The following is a 13,849-nucleotide window of genomic DNA, read 5'->3' on the forward strand; positions in this document are numbered from 1 at the left end:
TGGGACCAACTTCTTCCTTAGCAAGAAACATGACGTGCGGTTTCCTCGTCGTAGCGCGCCGTAGACAATTTAATTCCTCACCGCTTGTTTAGCCTCCTCACCGGACCATAGGCCTACGACGTGTGCCGGTTCCCTTCCGCCGGTTTTAAATCCCTAACACCTCATCAAATATGCTTTAAATATGCTTTAATCTCATGTACTATCTGAGGGCCAGCTTTTTAAGTTTTCCCAGGGGAGAAATACCTGTGTCTGGGGTCACTTACGGGCTACTTACCTGCTGGTCGGCGGCATGGAGAGACAATAATAAGCAGCGGCAGGGGCGTAGCCTACGAAGTAAATATGAGGCGTTCTCCAACAGATTGTGTTTCTGCACCCGATATGACGGGCCCAGCAGGGCACTTCCCATGGGTGCCCACTTGGCGAAGACAGCTAGGTGGCCATCCGGAACGCCTAGCCCTGCCTCTTGACGTCCCTTTCGATTTCAGGCACCTTTTCGGCATGCAGGTGAGTCAGCATACTTATAATCTCTCTAAAGAGCTCCGGGTACTTGAGAAACCGCTTGTTAGCCCCGGGGGCTTTTGCGGGGTTTGTACGCAGCATTTGCCCTGCGCTGCCATTGTGCATGCCTTGGCTGCAGTTTCCACCAATACGCCTCACAGACTCAGTGGAGGTCGCAGTCTCGTCGGACTTGGCTCTTCCGGCACTTCGGATAGGGGCAGAACTGCTCGAAATAATCCGATCTAATCTTGTTACAGTTATCACCGGTAGGGATAAATTGCTTGCGTTGTCATTGCACAGCTATACCAGTGATATCGTTGTGCCACTGCCGATCTACTCAGTGTTCTTATCCGTTGTTATAGGATAATTTCTACCGCTTAGTCGGTATCGATGTCTTGTCCTTCAACAGGGTCAACGGGATGCGGAAAGACAACAATCGTACCGTTGCTTCTCTTACTACAGCATAAGAACGCACGACTTCTGATAGCGTTGCCTCGGCGCATTGCGACGCAGATGGCTGCTGAGCGCCTCAGGCAGCTCCTCGGCGACGATAGACTCGGTATGCGCAAGGCAGAAGAGCTGCGCGCATATAGCGAGCCAACAACCTCCTATCCATGCTTAAGGGCACCATGGTCTGCGTACAGGCTGTAAGACGCCTTCTACAACTATGCCGTGTGTTCAGGACAAACAGTTGGCTACCATGTGGGGCACGAAGAGGCATGCAAATCGGATGAAACTCGCTTACTGTTCGTGACCGCCGGCATGCTGCGTAAGTATGTTACTGGTGCTCTCCGTCAGCTGCATATGATTGGGCAGACATCCTGCAGCGGGGGCTCAACCAATGAGGAGGTGGTCTCAGGCCATAAGTTGAGGTCAATTTTCCCGTATGATTTCGTATTAGTTGACGAAGTGCATGAACGCACTATAGACTGCGACATGGCATTGTTGCTGCTTAAGTGTCTTGCTGTGAGGATGACCGTGGCCGCTGTTCGTGCTCAAATGGAGCTACCTGCGTTTCGAATAGTCGTTATGTCTGCAACCATCAGCGCCAACGATTTTTCCACCTTCCTTGCGGGGGAGAGGCTGAACATCTTTCAGGCGGAACACGCAGCGTGGATGGAAAAAACATGCCTTCTGCGAGTGAAAGGGGCACTTCAGGTTGCACGCCTAAATGCCGCCCATTCAGCCTCCCCTAAGGCGCCAGCGGGCCTGACAGCTGCGGAGAAGCAACTATATGAGATAAGGGAGCGGGAGCGTCTTATTAGGTGGGCTAGGAGTTTGGTGACTCCCTTGAACGAGCTTGCTTGCTTGTGGAGGACCCGCCGATCCAAGGATTTGGCGGCTGTGTTCCAAGAGCAGCACCTTTCGATGCCATCAAGGGCCTCTTGCAAGAGACAACATTGGAGGCAGATTTCGGGCACAGCGCGCGCCAGAGGGAACTGCGTGGAAGTGGCGAGACACACCAACTTTCCGGTAGAGGAGCTATTTTGGGACGACATTGTGGACTTGGCACGCTTCAGCATGACCGCCACAGCTGCAGACCTTCTGGACATTGCAAGCCCAACACTACTGCGCTATATGGGCATAGATCCTGATAGCGGTGGAATATTATCTACGGTGGCACAGCAAGGCGCCACGGATGAACGGAAGGCGCTAACCAGTCTCAGCAGGAGAAGCACATTCCACCACGACTCTCCTTGCGACGGTGACGCTGGCACCGACTTGGACGAGGAAGGTGAAGTGCCTTCCCGGGGGGACGAATTCTGCTTTGAAAAGCCCAGACTAAACTACTGGTGTGTCGAGAGTGCGGCACGTCTATTACTGCTGATACACGTTCAGTGCTTACTCCGAAACGTGCCCCAGCCGGGCGTCCTCGTGTTCCTTCCTGGTAAGTTCGGCGACTCCTTGAATGGCGAGCAGCTACAAATTGAGCGGAAGCGCACCGTCGTTACACGCGTTAATTTTTCTGGCCTTATTTGGGGAATACTCTGGAAGATGTTGCCTAGTTAAGGGAAGTTTGAGGTCGCTGTTGGCTGTGCAGGAAAGCCGGAGATCTCACGCATGGAGCAAGCATTGGACCAAGCAAAAGCCGAGGCTTCGGTGGCTCTAAGCAGTGTTCGGGATGATCCACACGGGTGCAGTAGAACTGACATCATTCGAGAAAGTGAAGGGCCAGTGCAGTTGAGAGTCGATCTGCAGATCTTGCGAATCCATCGTGATGCTGAGACGGACGAATTGAAGCACGCTAAACAACATGCTCCACGTTCTACGTGTATGAAGATTATTCTAGCGACCAACATTGCGGAAAGCAGCATTACTTTTGTAGACGTTTGCATTGTCATAGACTTCGCACTTGTCAAGGTGGGTCTGAGCAGCGCGCCCTATGCAGCTTCTAGCGTCTGATGATGTAGTGCTAATAAATGCTCAGCTCCGACGGTCCGGCGCTCTGAGCCGATCCTAATGTCACAAGCTATAGTGCGCCGTGTGATGAACTGCAAAAATGTTTCCATTGCAGGAGAAGCATGTGCATGCCGTCACGAAAGCCCACCGTTTACAGCTACGGTGGGCGAGCCGCGCTGCGCTGGACCAGCGCAAGGGAAGAACGGGTAAGCACAGTTCACGATACTTGCCAGCACCGCGAGCTCCTGTTTATTGCCTTAATAACACTTTCCCTGCCAAGCAGCAGAAATAGTCTCTTGGCACGGCGGGGCGAGCTGCCTGAAGGGTAGCGCTGTTGGCCGCCTAATGAATGTTTACGAATTCTTGAGGGCAGATACAGACAGCCAAATGCAAGTTGTTGGTGCTACAGGGCGCGTCAGAGAGGGGGCGTACGTATGCCTGATACCACGAGAACTATTTATGTCCCTTGAGCCATTTCCCTTGCCTGAGCTCCAGCGGCTTCCTTTGGAGGACGTAAGGAAACCTTTCTGCAGGGTGCTGGACCCTCTTTGATGTTTTAGCTGATGGTTCTGCTCGTCAATTTGTTTCTACTGCCTTGCCCACTTCGCCAGCACATGGTGCGCTTCAGGTACTTGCGGACGTCATGGCAGCTCTCCCAGGCGAGAGCACTGACGCTTCACTCTTTTTCCTTTCTCAAGCTCAAGACCCTCCAGATGTTGGCAGAGTGTACGAAGCTCTATGCAGCATGGAAGCATCGGGTCAGCAGCATATATAGTCTCCGTAACTCTCAGTATACCACCGGCATGAAGCGCCGGCCTTGTTGCATTTGAAGGACAGTCAAGGCAGCCGTACAGAGGAGTGGCAACATTAACCCCACAGGGGGAGTTGAGTTTGTGTTACTTTGCCTATGCAGGCGCTCTCAACCTGCGATCTCAATCCTCTTTATTTACGCAGATGACGCCCCTTGGCCACTTGGCCTGCCTTCTTGCCTTGCCCGTGAAGGTTGCTCGAATCATTCTTCTTTCCAGAGCGTATGGAGTTTTTCCAGCAGGCTTGTGGGCTGCATCTCTTCTTCTCAGCGACCGGCAGACCGTTTTTGAGTGCCAGCGTGAGATGATGAATTTCCCCACCCAACAGATTGTTCCCACAACAAGGTTAACCAAGAATTGCACGTTCCCATGATGCGATATGTGAGGTATTATGGACGAGATTTGCTTGCGGTCAGTGTGTGCTGCAGCCAGAGGAGTTAAAACGTCCAAACTTTCTGATGTAGAACTGTTACGGTGGATGGTGGCTCGCTCAGCAAGGCTTGCTTTTGCTGGCCGCCTAAGGAACAGTCTGTTTCCTGAGGCAGCTCAGAGGATGCAAGTACAACACCGGTCAAAATGCGAACCAGGTGAATGCCTCACCAAGAAGATCGACGACTGTGAGCAGGCCCCCTGGCTGCAAGAGCCACCATGCACTGGATCGGACGACGCAAGCAGCTTCATATGGGGTGAATTCATTCCATGCGACATATGTGTTGATGTTATGGCAATGTTACACCTGCACGAAGTACATGGCAACCGCCTTTACCAACTTCAAAGTCATATGACGGCGAGTGCTGAAAAGCTGCATCAGGGAGACACAGTGCCACCGAGGAACTGTAGGCATCCGTACTCAGTGAAAGAGATGAGGCAATTGAGGCGATTTCTCGCGTTGAGCGGAGTATCTATTCAGGGGGTTGCTGATGTGGCTTCCCAGCACCAAGCCATCTCACGCAAACTAGCCCGTGTTGGCATTTTGAGATCTGCAGAATCCTGCAGAGCGATGCCACCCTCTTTTAGCATGGCATCGCCATCCAACGAATTCACTTCGAAGAATTTTTGGGGAAGGGGTATCGAAGGGCTTGTTTGGCGTCTGCAACTAGTCCTTGCCTCTGCGTGTATGCCATTCGGATTTAGCCGAGTCCGGGATAGCTTAATGCAGACCCCATTTAACTTGGGTCAACAGCCGAAATCTCATTTTGCATTTAATATTTTGTGCCATGAGTCGTTCCGGGAGAGGCCGGATTTACGGTGTTGCGACGCATTGGTCGAAGCGGCGAAACAAAGCTGCTGGGAAGCTTCCACGAGCTCGTGGCGTTTTCAGTCGGAGGCGCGCGGATCGCCAACCAGCTTCTCATCTAAGGGGGCGCTAGACGGTTCCTCGAGGAAACGGCTGCAGTGCAGATATTCTCAGGGTTCTGGGGAGCACTGTATCGACGATTCTGTAGTAGGCTGCGTGTGTTCTATCACGTTTCCGGAGGATTATTCTGAAGTACCTTCACTCCGTCAGGGTCACCTGGAAAGTGAGGCTAACTCTAAATTAGGCAATGAAACTGAGTTGAACAAGCAGCGTTGGTCCCAGCAGCTTTTCTTTGGAGAGATGGGGCTAATTCTGCGCAGCAGTTGTAGCACGGTCGTCCTTCTAAGGCTGGCCGTAATATTGCTGAGAGAGACCGATCCTTTAGCGCTTTTCTCTGATTCGGCGTATGCTCGACACCCTTCGGGGGATGCCGGACGTGGTGCAGGTGTTCTTCTGTACAACTCTTTCAGGACGTGGGTTAACCGCCAGAGGTTGTCCCATGCAAAACTTTCTGCGGAGTTCGAAGACTTTTGCTCACGACTTGAAACATCTGGACTCCTCGAAGATTCGCAGGTTAGGGCGTGGTGTGCTGCGCAGTCTCAAAGCTCGGGGCTCACGAGGTTTGCTGCATACTCTGGAGCAAGAAGTGATCCTATGCCCGACTTCCCATCGGTGGGGAAAAGCAATGATACAGTCTCATCGTCTGAATGGTTACAAGCCATGAGGAATCTTGAAGGGTTTATTTGCCGTCTAATCCTCTTCGCCGCTCAAACCCGAACGACGCGACGGTTGCTTCAATTGATGTACACCGCGTTGTTGGAGAGACCACGCGCGTTGCGTCAGCTGCTATGTGAGCAACAGGGAAATTGGCCGATTGCTCGATCGGAGATAGACATGATGGATAGGGCTAGAGAGGAGCTTACGGCAATATTCATGCATCCGTCATTCACCGGAAGGCTTGCCAGCTGTCTGGGGCCCCTGCAATTCTTTTCTCTTAGTGTCAAGAACTTTGTACCTCTCTCAGACTTGCTACTTTGTGAAGGTTGGGATTTTGGCTTCAAAGGGATTCTCCCTGGGGCACCCCTTGGGCCTCTTATCAGAGTGCAGGAGTTGCTTGGCCCTCTGCTTAGCAGCGGCTGCCGTGCACTCCTCCCGACGGACATACAGGGAGTCGCAGAAGCTGTGAAGGAGTTCTATAGCAGTAAGCAGGTACAGGCACGACAGCAGCAGGCTCGTGGTGACTCCAAGAGGGCAAAGGGCCGTGGGCTGCTTCGCCATTTGGAGGAACAGAAGCAAGGCCACATGCCCACTGCATCTGTGTGGGCGTCCCTTGTGGAAGAAGCGGTTGACAGTCTAGCAGCTTCAGCTGCAACTGCACTGGAACGATTACGGTCCACGACATCTGGAGATTCAGCTGTAGAGCCGACTAAAGATGTAGGCAGGCTTCTGAAAGCAGCTTCAAAGGCGACACAGATTGTTAGCGCCTACTGGCGATGTTGTGGTCTTGTGCATGCACAACCCAACTCCAAAAGGATTCAGCTACTTATCTTTGGGGACAGTCACCGCAGAGCACTGCTGCAGTGGATTCACAGAGCTACAGATGGGATCAATATGAGGGCAACTGGCAAAAGGCAGGGAGAGTTGAGGGGTCCTGAACTGGAATGCATCAGCCAACCTTTGTGGGCGTCCATGCTACCTTTTGCCGATCCACAGAGCCCTACGCCGCGTGTTGGCATTGGGTCGAACGTGGCGGATATCCAATCTCCGTCTACAGTACCACATGAGTCGTCAGTAGAGGAGGAGCAAATAGAGGAACAGCTGTTGGAAGCAGCTGAGGGAGCCCAACGCGCTGCAGGGGGCGGCTTTGTAAGCACAAGCTTTCTGGAAGACATCATATCATTGGCAACTTCAGCGGCGAACAGACTGCTGGACATACAACAGGCGGAATTTGATGAGGCCGAGCTGCTTTTAGAAAGCAGGTCGAAGCTGCAGCGACCGAAGGAAGGTCCAGCGCGTCCAGTCACTACTGAAAATCCTTCTTCTGGCAAACTGTTCCAAATGGAGGCTGGAACGGACTGGAAGGACACTGTAAAGGACTCATCTAATGCGAGTAAACCTTCTTATCTAAATATGAAGGACTCTACATCTCGCTTGTATTCGGTAAAGGCGGAGGCTGGTCCTGGGGTCCGGCATTGCCACCACGGTGAATCACTACGTCGAGGGGAGGAGAGCAGGGCATGCTGCCATTCTCTTCATTCGTGTATAGCTGGTAGCAACGAAGTGTCACAGAGATGTGCTGGTGATGAAGATGACTTTTACTCTTCAGACAGGGAACCTGTCTTCAGCGTGTCGCATCGCTTCTTTAAGTCATTTTTAGCCTTAGATGAAGATGGAAGGAGGCGCAGGAGGCAACACTGCCGCCCGAGTACAGCCCGTGTTTGCCGCATATCGGAGCAATCGATTCTTCACAGCAATGGACCATTTTACCCTGGAAGTAAGGCAAATGCCACTACGTTCTCTACACAATACAGTCTGTGTTTGCTACTTCGCTTAGAATGTCACAGTGTTGCACTGCCATTGTGTGAGCTATGCGGTAGACTACACACCAGTGCATTTCCTGTATTTTTCACTTCTGCTTTTTGTCTGAAGGCTACTCACGGGAATTCTTACTGCTCGGTTTGAGCGAATGGGATACGTCAGCCGGCCTTGCCAGCGGAGGTTCAGACGTTAGTGCTGCCTCCTTGCTGCCACCCTTGCCGCATCTAGAGGAGTTACTTCTTTTTTTGTTAGCGCCTGTTGTGTGTATGTTTTTGTCGAAACGCTGTTTGTGCTATTGCTGCAAGTGCTGCCCCTGTAATCCCGATCTGAAGGAGGAAGGACAGAGCAGTTCAGCCAAAGGCCGCGTTGTTTATTCGTCTGGCGACGGTGCAAGGGGGCCTTCCCACACGTATAATGACTCAACAAGGGCTGATTGCTGTCCGTTATGTTTGCGGGGCGCTGTGTGTTACGCTGTGGTATCGTTCGGAGGGTTCCGCGAGTTTGGATTGGTTCCTCGTTTCCTGTGGAAAGATGCAGATATATCACTGTTGAATGATGCCAGATCTGTGATGAGTGACGTCTTCAAGCAGCAGGACATTCAATTCAATGACAAGTGCAGCACGGATACCCCGAAATGGGCGGAAACAAATTTTGGAGACGATGAAAATCAAGCCAGTGACAGTGATGACTATAGTGTTTCCTCTGACAGCGCGAATGATCCAGATGACAGATTTCAATCTCGGCCATCGGCTGTTGGTGCGTGCCTAGACAGGATTTTGGAGCAACTACTGCGCCCCAAGAGCCGACTGCAGCACAAACAACGTATGGGAGCCACAACAGCTACTGCGTATCTCCGCTCACGGGCGAGGAAGCCACACGGTAGAGGCGAACAACCAAATCTGAGTACCCAGAATCATTCTACGCCTGCTGATGACAGAGGCGCGCCGTGCTGGGAGAAACTGGACCGTGCAAAGCACCAACAAGGACACGCTGAAGGCGGCATACATGCTTCGTTATCTCCTATACTCATTTTCGACTTGCACGGAGCAGAAATGGACACTCCTGGAAGAACTACGGCTCTACGCGCCCGATGCTGTACCCGGATATCCCAGTCTCGGGTCTTGGCGATGGAGGCCAACAGCCACCGAGAGCAGACACCAAAGATGAACGTTCAAATATCCGAGCATTCAGATTTCTTGGCTATGGCTATAAGAGAGTCACTGACGTTTCTGCATTCCCCTCGACCATCGAAAACAGCCGAACTTCCTGAAGGGGCCAAACCTTGCATGTGGGGTTTGCCCGTTTCCTTGTTGATACTTAGGCATTTCCCTCAACATCCATCGCTCTCTGAAATGCAACGACTGACAACCTGGAAGAGTTTGTCAGCAAGTGTTTTACCGGACTATGCAGGAAAACTGCTACTTCAATGCGCCAACAGTTGTTGCAGAGTGCCGCTGGGGCTTGCAGGGGACTTGCAAGTAGTTTCCAGGGGGCGTCCACTTGCTGAAGGCCCTCCGTGGGCGAAGTTAGCCTTCAAATATTTGCTGGAAGAGCTTGCTACATCTACAAGGACAGTGACAGAGTCAGGCCTTCCATCTAGACACATTAATGTGGGGCGATATGCGCCGGACAGGGCATCGTCTTTTCAAGGAAACTTCGGAACTGGAACCACACTGGAGAACACTCTCCTTGCGTGGTTGCAAGAAGCTGAGATACTAAGACCTGATCAGGCGGTGGAGATCCAGAAAGACACTGATCTTGCAAGAGAGCGTGAGATGTGGGTGATAAACACCACGAAAATATCCAATAGAAAGGCGGAGTGCAAAACGTGCAACGTGAATGGCACACAAGTTGCGACACCAGAGAGCCCGTGTAATAACTGGTCTTGCGTGATGAGCCGCTGTTTTCCGGACCAATTGGTGCCCCTACTAGAGGACGAACATGCTTCCCTTGCAAAACTAAAGCTCGAAAGTCGGCTATTGCTTACTCCGTCAAGCCTAGCGTTCGTCTCCACATATATAAAGCCCCTGTTGCGTACACGCAGGCGACTGGTAGACCTCCTCAAGGTTAAGCAGGAAGAAGCATTTCAGGCTGAAGCCAGTTCAGCAGAGCTTGCTCAACAGAACCGGATGAAGCAGCAGCACAGCCATATGGTGGACAAGTTCGTAGGATGGCTTCTGTGTGGCGGCCCAGTCCGACACATCGTCGGTTTCCGTATCTTTGACTTTCATGTGTTTCCGCGGGACTCACTGGTAGAGATAGCAGGGCACACGGACGCACAACGCGTGTACTTTTGGAGGCTGGCTTCTTCTAACACTGTGCCGCGAAATCCGCTTGACTTCCCAAAGAAATTGAGCGGGGGGCCTGTTCTTTCTTTTTGCGATGCGCTAGCTTTGGGCCAGAGCGATGGGACTGAAGGGGCAGAACGAAATGATAGTGGAGCGCTGCACTCGCCGAATGTATTCTTCGCAGCTGCAAGATACATTCATAACTACGAGAAGGGGGTTTTGCAGAAAGACTTGGAGACTTCAATTACTTTTGTTGAGCATTTGTCCGAATTAATTGCGAGAAATTGTACTTGGACGGCTGAAAAGTTTCACCTCAAGGATTCGGAAATGTACCAGAAGTTCTTCATTGACTCGTGGGATATCTTCAGATCAGTTTCAGCAGGGAACAATGCAGCGTCTGCCCATCAACAACAAGCTCATTTTTTAGGTCATGGACGCCAGAATTCTAACGAAGGAAGACAACCAATGACTTCACGAAACAACGAGGATTTCACGAGAGCGCTGCGTACTGTACTGACTGCTTCGTCACCTGATCTGCAAGGAGCACTGATCCCTTCGGACCTTTTTGACTGGCAAGTGCGTCTGCTGCAAAAGCAACGAAATGCAGTTGTCAGAGAGTTGGAAACTGCTCTCCCATTGCTGCCTAAGGAATGGGTAGATGGCGACTGGACAATGAGCCGAATAGCAGAGGAGCAGTCTACGATCTGGCGGTGGTCGGCAGACGAAGAGGAGACGAAGCAGCAGCAAGAAGCAACTCGAGCTGCCCAAGAAGAGCGGAAAGCTGAGGAAAAGGAGAGGAAGATGAAAGAACTTAAGGAACTAAGAAAACGACTGGAATTGGAAGCCCTCGAGTCTTCGAAACGCATTCGTCATTTTCGGTAGGGCGGCCATGTGACTCTTGCGAGTGTCGCAGACACGTTCTGCACCGAGTGCACAGCGTTTGCCTTCAATTGTATTTTCGTTTGTCATCTGAGGGCCTAGCGGTTCGGCATTCTGCTCTTGTCCAGATGACAAGAAATCGATTTTCACCTTTTACTGCAGTGAAGTATGCTGACTACCGTACCCTAACAGGTTGCCTTCGCGACTTACTCGCACTCACATGGGTTGTTGCAGTTGCAGTTTGAAGTGAATGGCGCTCTACATAAGTTTCTACATAAGTTTGCGCTCTTTAGCGAGTGGCTTTTGGACGTTCTTTCACAAGCATATCCACTTCCGAGTCAACTGCAGGTCAACACTAAGGACGGGCCAATGATAAGGCATTTGTTGCAGAAACAAATGAGGTTTACCTGTTTTACGACTGCCAAATGATTGCATGAATACAATAATAAGGCGCACTAGGCGCCCTACAAAGTCATGCATGAGCAAGTATGAGAAGTGGCTATAATGCGTCTTCTCATACGGCCCCTTCCGCATTCAAAAGGTGCTGTATGAAGTTGTATTGCACAGAAGGCGTTCATGCCGCCAGTCAGTTGCATGAAATTCAGGGCAATGCCAACTACTGCCCGATAAATGTTTCAAGCGGCATCCCACGTTCAGCTGACGTCTGCCGAGGTGTTAAACGTGAGTCATGCACCAGCATGCGCTGAGTGGCAATGCTGCTAGCCGCACTGCCAGCGACAAATGGGACAGGCACTGGGTTCCGCGTGGTGCCAGCATTGCCTTGGAAATTATGCCTAAGGGCCTGGCTCCTCTCTATGTTGTTCCCCTGGGGAGAAAAATTGGAAACTGTCGTATCCCCACTGTGCTTACGTGTTCCGGCGGGCTCATTGTCCCAGGCGTCCAGACGACTTTGGTCATTTCTGGCCTGTCCACAGTCATTCCTACTTCGTGGACCTACACGTCACACGCACCGTAGCGAGGTCAAGTACTGTCTATTACAGACGCAACATGTATTCTTGACACCTGCATGCAGATTCGATGTCAGTTGAAAGCAGTCGGTCTTGTTTTGAACGGAGAAACTCCGGTACAGAGATCCGCTGCTCTTTCAAGCTGATAACAGCATGTTGGATGAGCAGGTAGGGCTCTTACGGATCATTTGAGTCTGCATTCGGCCGCGTCTACTCAAGCCACCCACCGCTGGTGCGTGGCTCATTTCGTCTACGGTCGCCTGATTCCCGTAGAGCTAGCTCCCTGTAGACCTTGCGGATCGACAAGTTCACGATGCGGAAATATTCTTGCATTTGCGCATCTGACAGCTCTGCATCCAGATGCACAACAAACACATCAGACGGGGCGAGCTCCTGTTGTACAGATACTCCAGAGAATATGTGTAAATTGAACGGAGTATTCAAGCATTGACATCTACCACTAATCCTTTTCATCCATAAAGGAAGCTCCTGCAGCATACCGGCATAGTTCGCGTCCCCGTTGAGAAACAGGAGCCTGCGCAGTTTTTCTTCCAAGTTTTTCTCGATAGCGACTAGCTTTTGCAGGTCCACGTCATATCCATTTACTTGCTGGGTCATGATGCCCTGAAATGAACGAAAGTAAACAGACAAATTTACGCGCTGACAATATGGTTGAGATACTTACATAGGCGCAACGGTTTGGAGCAGTGGAAAGACATTAGAACGCACCTGCAACCTTTTGTAAGCCCTTTTGTACTCGCAGTGCACAGTTTTAATGTGCTCCAGGTCATCACCCAAAGCCTTGATCTCTTGCAATGCTGACTCTTGTACGGCGACGCACTCATCAGGACCAATTCTGGCAACAGGTTCCTCGGGAATGGCAAACTGAGTTCGAGCCAACCCGCAACGCACACACATGTATATATAATATATGCATATATATATCTTAACGTTGCCAACTCTTTTCGGAGATTGGTGAAGATAATCCCGGAGTATTAGATACAAGGAGCCGAGGAGCAACTTAAACAAGCAAATGTCGTGTTAATAGGCTTCACGCCCCCCGCTTGCATATGTGCTACCCCACTGCAGAACGCCTTCTGAGTCCATGGAAACCCACAACTGCGAATACTCACTGAAGACTTGGGCTCTGGAAGGCAGCTGGAGGAGTAAGGCAGAAGTTGTTTTGGCTTCTTGCGGCCTTCTTCTGCTGCACCGCCTGCCCGTTGTGCTTGGACAACAGTTAACTTATATTGGGCTGAGTATGCGCAAACAAAGAATATAGAAGCCGCATATTGCATTTTGACAAAGACTAGCTAGTAAAATTCAAATACTTGAGTGCTACGTGGTTCAGCTGAAATGGGCAAGCCCACACGACACAACTGGCAGTTCTCATCAAGGGAAAGCTCAGCTACTGCGCACTTCCTTCCAATTCTTGCGCAAGCTCTTCAAGCTCGTCCACGGAACAAGGATGGAGATCTTGGGCCTAAATTACAAAAGCAACAATGAAGGCAGTGCTGCAAGATGTATGCGTCTGCCAGACAGAACGGAAACGCTTCATACACGCCCCAACTAGCAGCGAGCATCAATGAATCCCTATATGTTGTTAAAAAATTACCGTCAGGACGCTGAGACGCTTCTCGACCTCTTGCATTTGTGTGTGACGTCTTCCATAGCAAACACGGCAGTCGGCAGCAGTCTGCTGGAGGGAGCTGTGTACTTGGTCAGCCTAAACAACGCACCGTCCAACACCGTCCACATATTCATTCGTCGGAATGCTTACCTGTGAAGGCAAAAAGCTACAGTAACCTCCCTGTTAAAAACTCGGGAAGTAGACGTACTGCTTTGAGAGCACTGTAGTAGCTTGAGACCTCCTGCGACTGCACTTCCAATTGTTGTTGCAAGGTGTCAAGCTTCATACGAATCTTGGAAAGTTTGTCCAAAGCCGTTGAGAGTCTAAAATAAACACACATCTCAGAAACCTTGCCGCTTACTTAGGGGTTTTGATTCCGCCGTGGCTCCAAAAAGAGCCACCACCTGGCCTGCCGCAAAATTTCCTGGTAAAATTCTAGTCTTAGTTTTTTTAGGGGGACAAGTCTGTTGGGACTTACGCCATCGAAGGATCAGTCTGCAAATCTTCTTGAGGGCTCAGAACTGTAACAAGGCAAAGAAACA

At 51.0% G+C, this 13,849-nt stretch overlaps 2 protein-coding genes across 2 annotated transcripts in view; one reads left to right on the forward strand and one right to left on the reverse strand.

Annotated features, from left to right (window-relative positions):
• Positions 1 to 339: 339 nt before the first annotated feature.
• On the forward strand, positions 340 to 10,712 carry EMH_0088900 (uncharacterized protein; the record flags this gene model as incomplete). Its single annotated transcript, XM_013494689.1, has 11 exons — positions 340 to 504; positions 638 to 764; positions 908 to 1,057; positions 1,181 to 2,302; positions 2,540 to 2,859; positions 3,014 to 3,104; positions 3,308 to 3,411; positions 3,527 to 3,656; positions 3,812 to 4,006; positions 4,136 to 7,498; positions 7,654 to 10,712. 11 exons carry the CDS (start codon positions 340 to 342, stop codon positions 10,710 to 10,712), a joined length of 8,826 nt encoding a protein of 2,941 aa, XP_013350143.1.
• Positions 10,713 to 11,887: 1,175 nt separating this feature from the next.
• Positions 11,888 to 13,849, reverse strand: part of EMH_0089010 (uncharacterized protein) — a gene marked incomplete at both ends in the record, with an annotated part of 7,287 nt that continues 5,325 nt past the window's right edge. The window contains 7 exon segments of the mRNA XM_013494690.1: positions 11,888 to 12,027; positions 12,178 to 12,301; positions 12,407 to 12,562; positions 12,811 to 12,932; positions 13,097 to 13,160; positions 13,293 to 13,403; positions 13,516 to 13,630. Of these exon segments, the coding sequence (XP_013350144.1) occupies positions 11,888 to 12,027; positions 12,178 to 12,301; positions 12,407 to 12,562; positions 12,811 to 12,932; positions 13,097 to 13,160; positions 13,293 to 13,403; positions 13,516 to 13,630 (832 nt within the window).

Source organism: Eimeria mitis, genomic scaffold (assembly GCF_000499745.2).
Source record: "Eimeria mitis Houghton genomic scaffold, Emh_scaff125, whole genome shotgun sequence".
Lineage (NCBI taxonomy): Eukaryota > Apicomplexa > Conoidasida > Eucoccidiorida > Eimeriidae > Eimeria > Eimeria mitis.